This window comes from Octopus bimaculoides, chromosome 10 (assembly GCF_001194135.2).
Source record: "Octopus bimaculoides isolate UCB-OBI-ISO-001 chromosome 10, ASM119413v2, whole genome shotgun sequence".
In the NCBI taxonomy this organism is placed as follows: domain Eukaryota; kingdom Metazoa; phylum Mollusca; class Cephalopoda; order Octopoda; family Octopodidae; genus Octopus; species Octopus bimaculoides.
Window position 1 is genome coordinate 93,965,511 of NC_068990.1, and position 9,550 is coordinate 93,975,060.

The following is a 9,550-nucleotide window of genomic DNA, read 5'->3' on the forward strand; positions in this document are numbered from 1 at the left end:
GGGGGGGGGGGGAGTCCACTTTAGCTGCGTGACAAACATTAACTAAAAACTAAATTTCTATTTTATTAATTTCTTGCATTTCATTTGTTTGAATTTGACCAATCAATGCAATTGCTGACGCCTATAAAGAGCTCAATTTATCTCAAACATGAACACTACAAATATATATGCATGTTTGTGTGATTGTGTATGTATGTATGCATGCATGTATATTATATATATATATATATATAACTATATACATGTATGTATGTATATATATATATATATATATATATATATATATATATATATATATATACACACACATACACATGTATTTCTGTAGACATGAGATAGAAAAAGGAACAGCAACTAATATTTAGAATATGATTTTTTTTTTATATATAATAATAAGTGTAATAAATATGATTGGAAAGTATTTGTATCTATTATGCCACATAAATACATACTTGACAGAGGTGATTTGCGTTTGAGCGGCAAGGGGCCTTTATCCTTCCGCCGCAGCATTGGACTGTGTGTTATGCGCCGTTCCATAACTTTCTGTTTCAGAGCTGAGCGCACTTTAAGTATATTAGGTTCAGATGCTGCAAACAAGAACATGACAACACAGTTACAAGCATGCCTAGAGGCAAGTAGCTGGCACCAGCTACTGGAGTTGATGATGGCAGTAGTAGGCAGCAGAATTCTGACCAACATGTAAAAATTAATTCAACATATTAAAAAAAAGAAACGGTGTGTCTTCATCATATATATATATATATATATATATATATATATATATATAACAATTAACAGTCAATAAAAATTGGTGAAATTTCAAAACAGAGAAATAAAATAAAAAATTTTTGTCAGGGTAAGCTGTAAAATTAAAAATAAATATGAAATTAAAATAAATAATAAACATGGAAGTTATATATAAGGGTTACACAATTGCAAACATTTCTTTTTAAATTCCATAATTTAATGACAGTTATCTTTTCAAAGAAAATGTTGAATGGCTTCTTCCTATATGATTGAGAAGAAAAGTAATTTAACCAATCTGTTGAACACATAAACACAGTATGATTTAATTGTCAATTTTCTACAGATTAAACTTTACTAAGCAGTCAAACAGAAGCCACAAAATAAAGAATAGTTGAATGTAAAAATGAAACTAAAAAGATAAATATGTAACAAACAATTTTACATGTATTGATAGACTTTGGTTCAATATGTACATTAATATTTGTTTCCTTTTAGTAGGCAGTATAAGAACCTATATTTTAAAGGTGGCTAAAATACAAATTTGAAAGATTCATACATTTCTCAAGTACATTTATTAGATACAGTCAAGTGAAATGGCTTTAGCTAGATTAAAAATGCATTGGACATTCATTCTGCTCGGTGGATCTTATCTATTGCTTGCTACAGTATTTTCAATTGTAAAAAGTAAATTCTCTTGGCAAGACTATGACATTAACTTTGGGCATTGGTTGAAGCTTTTTTTACAAATATTTTTTGCAGAAAGCATGATGATCACAACATCTTATTTCATTTAAAATACAGATTGGGTGTGTTGAGGTGTGGACATGCAAGGCAGTTGTCTGGGTGTGCCATGGGTTAAGTGACCCAATGCTAATTTATAAATGCTGTTAATAAATACTATAGGGCCCAGTGCATTGCTTTCCTTGGAGACAACACATGTCTAGGGGCCTGATTGTTAATCTATACATGCTGTGAATTGCTGTCAGCAAATATGCTGTCCACCTTAGGGGCCAAGAATACAGTTAAGACAGATTGGACATTCATTCCACATTTGAACATAGGAATCTGAATAAGTTGTTCTTTAATATTTATAGAAATACATTTACAAAGCCTGGTTAATGCACTAATCCTAAGTACAGCCAATGGTAAACAACTCTTTATAATTGATACTTTCAAGAGAAATGTTTTCAATTTTATATATATTCATTTGTTTCTTCATTCATTCTATGTCCATTTTGCCATGCTAGCATGGGTTAGACAATATATTTGTTGTAGAAGCATTGTTTTTACAACTGGTTTGCCTTCCAGTGAGCAAACCATAACCCTAACCCTAACCCTGCCTTACATGTGAAGGAGTTTACATTCCCCTCGTCTTCGAAAGTGGGGAGTAACTGAATGATTTGTTGACAGAGAAATAACAACTCCATCCAGTGAGATTTCATATGATCACACACACGCACACACACGCGCACACACACACACACACACACACAAGTAAAACTGGGAGATAAACATAAGTAGACGCAGGGAATGTATTTACATGGAAAGTTGAGAATACAAATAAAAGAAATGATACGATAGTTTTATCATTACAGCCATTCTGGATGAACAATGACTGGTTCCATAACCCTGTATATTATGTAATAAGGCCCCAGAATATTCTTTTCTATTCTAGGCACAAGGCCTGAAATTTTGGGGGACAGGGCCGGTCAATTAGATCGACCCCAGTGCACAATTGGTACTTAATTTATTGACACCCCAAAAAGGATGAAAGGCAAAGTCAACCTCGGTAGAATTTGAACTCAGAATGTAAAGACCATTAAGCATTTAGCTGGGCATGCTAATGTTTCTGCCAACTCACAGCCTTGAGGTCCCAGAATATTGCAGGTGTATGGAATAGCACAAACTTTTAGAGAACGGTAATGAGATTGTGTAATTTTGCATTACTGATCTCTAAAAATCCATAATTTTTCTATACATTTTCATGTAAATACATTCCTACTTTTGTTTATCTGTCTTTTCGATCCGCATAATCACTTGATGAAGCTCATTCTTATAACTGACTTCCTGCACTGGCACAACCTGGGGACTATAACATGCTGTTTTATTGTTCTCAAACACATTCCCGACCCTCATACATGCACACACACACACACACAAGAGGCTTTATTCCTGCATACCAAATTGGTTGGCCCAGGGCTATAGCAAGGTGTTGTGCAGTGCAGTTGAACCTGAAACTACATGGATGCAAAGCAAACTTCTTACCTACACACACATGGAGAGTTTACTGTTCCGCTACAGGTAGGATCAACAATATATGTAAAAAAAAAAAGGGGGGGGGTTGACAGTGATTTCAAAGTTTTGGCTTTTAGCAGACTGTCTGATGAAGACAAGGACGTTGAAACTTTGAATTCAGTGTCAACATTTTCCGAGCAAAACTTAATAAATATGAACTCCATGAAAAAGTATTGAGTAATTCTTCAGTTTAAAATTAAATTGTTTTTAACACACGCACACACACAAGGGGCTGCTGAAAAGTTCCTGGCTTTAAGAGTATTGCAAAAGGCCCGGTTGGAGGCCCAACATTCTGAGTTCTTTTTACAGGGGTAACAAAAATTGAAGGACTGCTGCCAATAAGTTTGTGAATCTGAGAAGGGAAACATGTTGAATAAAATCATAATTAACTGATCCTCCTCTATTTTGTTTTTAACCCAAAACCAGGAACTTTTCTGCACCTCTTTATATGTGTGTGTGTGTGTGTGTGTGTGTGTGTGTGTGTGTGTGTGTGTGTGTGTGTGGTAAGAAGCTTTCTACCCACATGGTTTTGGGTTCAGTACTACTGTGTGGTACCTTGGGCAAGTTTCTTCTTGCTATATCCCCAAGCCAACTAAAGCCTTGCGAGTCGATTTGGTACATGGAAACTGAAAGAAGCCTGTCGTGTGTGTGTGTGTGTGTGCACACGCACGCAACACTGGGATCAATAGAAGTCTGAATTGTTAGTTCCTCCATACATTTCAAAATTGCAGTTATTTGGAACTTGTTATTGGATGTTTCGAATGCATTTAGATGCAGAAGTACAAGGGATCATCAAAGAAAACACTTTACTGCATCCTGTTACAGCAATCTGATGTTTGGAGAAATCAAGTATTAACGTTGCTCTTCATTCAACAATCACCAACAATGTCGATAAACAGCATGAACTATAAACTCTTTAACAACAACAAAGCAAACAAGAAATTTTAAGAGATATGTAGAATGAATATCTTAATTATGTGGAATGAACAATAATGAGTTGAGCTGATTGCTTATTATACATACTGTTTGGTATTTTTTGAGGACCACATCAGAAAGCTAATGCAAAATAACACATATTCAAGTAAAAAAATGTGTCTCCTTGTCTTGATATCATGTCGTAGCTGTAAATGAATATCACTGTTATACAAGCAGTGTCTTTCATTTTACAATTCTTTGAGAACCTGTCTGGTGACAGGGAAATGTTATTTTGCTTTGATACAGGTGAGAGTTAGTGACAGGAAGAAAATCTGTCTAAATAAACTGTCCAACTCAGGCTCACAGGCAAAAGTAGACATCAAAATGATGATGATAACATCTACACCAGAACTAAGAATTATTCCAAAGTAAAAAAAAAAAATTGTTTGTTTACATATTGTTATTCTCATTTGATAAAAAGTTCATAAATTTCATTGGTGACTCATTAAGCTGCAAATAAATTGCATCCTGCACATCATTTGAATGTCTTAAAATTTGAAACAGTAATTATTTCATTTATATAAACTACAGAATTAAAGTAAAAGGCAAAAGTCAATGAAATGAACCTTAACTGCTGCTGTATTTATTTTATAACCCTGAGATGAGTGAAAGATAAAGATGGAAATTAATACTGAGAACAGCAAATTGGGCAACAAACTATGACAGGGCTGTTTTGCTATCGAGTGCTCCAACTCAATCCCTCTAACAATATTATGTTGCTGAACAGAGTCTAGTTTTATATAAGCTGTTGAAAGATCAGATATTCAGTAAAAATTAAAAAAAAAAAAAAAAACTATTAACACAAATTGATTTTGAGAAGAATAAATATAATGAATAATCGAATTAAAATTTCAGTATTTGTGCAAATATTTCTAAAATTAAATAAATGATAACAGAAAGGCTTGGAAAAATTGATATTTTTTTGTCAAAATTGTTGGAGTCTTCTTTAAAAGGCATTGAATAGTGATCAATCACTAAGGAGCAAAATGTCTGAAGATGGACAAATGACTAATCAGCATAAAGATGGATGATAAATGAGAATTTTGTTTTCTTGAAAAGAAATCAAATAAAACCCACATAGAAAAAATATAAAAGAAATATTTATAGACAAGGATTTCGACAATTCAACAAAGTACCAAACGGAATAGGGTTACAGACTAAGAGCAATTTTGCCAAATGAACTCTAAAAGTCTCAGAAGGGAATAACTTGCAGTTTTTTGTAAAAAGTAGTGAAACTAAAGAGAGAAATCTAATTTGAATTTTTTTTCTTTCTTTTCTTCTTTTTTTTTCCTTTCTTTTCTGAACTGTAAATTAGCAATATCAAAAAATTGATAAGGTTGAGTGTTTTCAAACTAAATCAAAATAGAATAGAGATAAACTAACATTTTCATCTTTTCAGTAACAATTTAATACAATTAGAGTGAGTGAGAGAGAGAGAGAGAAAAAAAAAGAAGAGAGGACACACAAGAAATGGAGGGAACTATCTGGCAACAAACATGCAATCTAGAATGAGTACAGGCACAACAGTGATACACAGAAATGGAAATGGTCAACTTGAGCTAGGCAGCCTTAGAGTTCCTTGAGAAAATGTGCAGACAGCTGGATCTAGTTTAAGTGGTAGGTGTCCATTTTCCAAAAATTACAAGAAGATAATTATTTCTATGGAAAGAAAACATCATAAAGGAGAAAGCCAGAAAGAAATTTTCTAACTATACAGAAATCAAACAAATAAAGTCTCAACTTAAGAAAGAAAAGAAAGCAACTTATTCAAAGAAAATGATAATGCTGTTAAAACTGGAACAATATACATTAATTTGTATTTTGTTCATTTAAGTGTAGAGACAAACAAACAGGTGTACTAAGTGGGCTGCATCACTGTCTACTGCTACCCGACTCACACTAAATAAAGACAATACCAAAACCAAAATAGGCACTAGCAATCACAGAGTCTCTACTGAAATTCCATGTAATCCAATGAAAATTACTGAAGAACTAGAATCACATCTAGCATATTAGTAAAATGATTGAATATTCTACATAAGATTATATATGTATGTGTGTGTAAGTATATACATATGTGTGTGTGACTGTGTGTAAGTATATACATATGTGTGTGTGTGACTGTGTGTATGTATATGTGAGTGTGTTATGTGCATTAAAAAAACCACATTAAGTGAAGATAAAGGACAAATTTTCAAACTTCAGTTGTGAATAATAACGGAAATACTTATAATGGGAAAAAGAGATATTGCAAACCATCTGTAGCAGTCAAAGTATCTGATAAATGATGAGAGTGAGTAGAGTTTTAAAGATCCTACTGATTGGTTAAATAATGGGTTTTAATTCAGATTAAATTTAATGAAAAACAATATAAATTTCATAGCTATTGATCATTTAAGTGATTTGGCCAAATGACCGGAGCAAAAAGTAGTTTAAGAATTAGATGTAAAGCTTCATTGTAGACATACAAAAATGTCATTTTTATTTGTATATAGACTGAAAAAAATGGGGAAAAGCCTCACTCAAGTTTTGAGCCTTATTGATGTCCCTCATCAGGAGTGTCTACATCACTTAATAAATTCCAGTCAGATAGGTAGCCATTCTGCTTATATACACATGAAATGCTACAAAGTAGTGGAAGTACCAATTGGTATACCATTTGTGCTGAACACTTTATTTGATATCAGTGGCCTGTCCATGGGGAACTCATTCCATACTATATTGAGGTAGGGTGTGTAGATATATATCATCATATCATATACCCAGGCCTATTCCCCACTTTTGTTTTTGTTTTTTAAGAAGGGGTTAGCCACAAGACACACACCAGGCACTCCATTCATTTCCCAGCTCCAAGGAGTCAAGCCCCGTTCTATGCTCGGGTCAAGGAATAGAACATATATATATATATATTATTTGAAATTGAGAATTTTATTCATAAATACTACAGACATTATCAACCCATCAATATTATTTGAAGTGAGATGGAAACTAAAGAAAGACGCACAGACTAGGTTAGTTTTTTTATCACAAAATAAGAAAGAAACAACCAGACTTGGTTCTAAAAACTGATTCCAGAAATAAATGTAAGCAGATTTCTAATCTAATGGCACACATTAAACTTCTGATAGCATTCAAATGATCCTACAAACAGCAGCAAGAATTTATTATCACAACCATGCATTACAAGTGACCACTAATAGCACACACCATGCAGCAGCAGCAAACTCTTCTTGACTGTACAAGTCTTTCAAAGCTTCAGGTTTGCTCAAATAGAACTGCATTAAAAAAAAAAAGGTAATAATAAATAAATAAATAGAAAGACTGAGTTTCCACACAGAGATTCAGCAGTCTTTGTTGGATTAAGAAAACTGGAAATTGCATGTTCTCAAAATAGTTTAGATACTTAATATAACACCTCTAAACAACGACATAGAAGGCAAAAAATAGAAACCAATAATTATAACTGAAATATCTCTCACAAAAATTATGTATCATGATATCTGGAGTGCTGTTCTAAATAAAATTAAAATTTCTATTCAAGGAAAAGCATTTTGCTTCATTCCTGTCAGGCATTTTTAGCTGACTTATTCTTAGAAAATGTCTCATTTATTTATTTTTACTAGTTTGTTTCTCTGACAATAAAGTAAATTCTAAAATTAAATATTCTAAGGTGATATTGTGAGCAAATTGATGAAACCATCTGAGAACTTTTAATTAATAGATATGCACAACTGGGAACAAGTTACAAGATGAAAAGCTACAAAAATAACAAATTTTCATGCTGAACTAATAATACAGTTTCCTAATTAAATGAACGGCAGCCCACAGAGAAGAATAACAAAAGTTCTAACAATAAATATCCTGCAGATTAAAAGAAATCATAATTTCCAGTTAACTAAATTTCCAGTAATTATTAAGAAATATATTTGAAAATATCATGAAACTTGGAAACTAAGAGACAAGATTAACTTTGCAATAATAAATCATGACTTGAAACTTATACAAAAACAGAAATGCATCTAATAAAAGACACAACCAATTGGTTGCAGAAGAAGCTAAAATAAAACATGAAAAATCTTAACATATTATTCTTTGCAAAGATTTCTAAAGAAATATTTTCATTCTAATTTTAACATTTGAATTGTTAATGGTGAGTGCACCAATGAAAAATACTTTTAAATAAAAGAATGTTTAGAGGAATACTAAAGCAAGAATTGGTTCAACTAATTTTCATAATTATTAAAACCTAGTCAACAACAATGGTAACATGTTAGGTTTAGTAAATCCGAAAAGAATCCCAAATACAGGAAAACAAAATGTTCTGGATAAGAATTGCACAACATGTAGAAGATCTATTATGTTTGATAAAACTTCCTGAAAATAACCCAACTTTAAAGTTTTTCTCAGAACCAAGTCAATAACAGAGACAAGAAGAGATAAGACTGCTTAAACCAAGCAATAACACACACCAGCTTCAACATCTATGGTTGCATTTTTATGTTCTTAGTTTCTATTTAAAAAATTTTTTTGGAAACAAACGTCACTGCCAAGTCACTAAATGAGTCTAGAACTGTGAGCTAACCTTTAGCAGCAGTGAAAGTAAGAGTCATACCATAAACACATTAAAAAAACCCCATTTCTCCCTACTTCAATGTGGATGTTTTATTAGAACAAACTTTACTGTGGCAGTTACCACGAAAGAAATTCTCAGACTGGCTTTTTGGTACAAAATACACTCTTGTTTGTATGACTATATTGAGGTATGGTGTGTAGATATATATACCCAGGCCTATTCCCCATATTTTTTTTAGGAGGGGGTAGCCACAGCAAGACATACAACAGACATTCCATTCATTTCCCAGCTCAAATGGGCAAATCCCATTCTATGCTTGGGTCAAGGCATAGAACACACACACACACACACATATATATATATGTATGTATGTATGGATGGATGTATGGATGTATGTATTACTTGAAGCTGAGAATTTTATTCATAAATACTACAGACGTTATTAACCCATCAATGTTACTTGAAATGAGATGTGAGACCACCAAATCATGCAATATAAACAAGAGCGAATTTTGCACCAAAAGCCGGTATGAGGGGTTCTCTCATGGTCTCTACTGCAGTATAGTCTATTCTAGCACAACATCCAAATTTAAATGGGGAGAAATATTATCTCTTGGTATTAATACTGCCTCTGTCGCTAATAAACAAAAAAAAAGTTCTTCATTGGAATGCATGAAACTTAGAGCGTTCAAAACAGAAAATATAACTATAGTTAAATAATAATAATTGATGATAATAATAATAATAATAATAATAATAATAATAATGCAAAAGCTATTCTTACCAAAGTTCAGTCATTTTTATGTCTCTGAAACATGATACCATGATAGAAGAGTGAAAACAAAGAAAATGGAAAGAGTTACCATCATAAGACCTACCTGAGATTCAAAGAGGGGAGAGAAAGCAAATTGAAAAAAAAAGACAATGGTACATTAAATATTTCAGAAAAAAGAATGGAAA

The 9,550-nt window shown here is 32.5% G+C and overlaps 1 protein-coding gene across 1 annotated transcript in view; it reads right to left on the minus strand.

Moving 5' to 3' along the window:
* The window catches only part of LOC106877934 (histone deacetylase 4), a 224,265-nt gene that overhangs the window by 51,567 nt on the left and 163,148 nt on the right, over window positions 1-9,550 (minus strand). Inside the window, exon 8 of the mRNA XM_052971386.1 lies at window positions 453-587. Within this exon, the coding sequence (XP_052827346.1) occupies window positions 453-587 (135 nt within the window). The remainder of the gene's footprint in view (window positions 1-452; window positions 588-9,550) is intronic.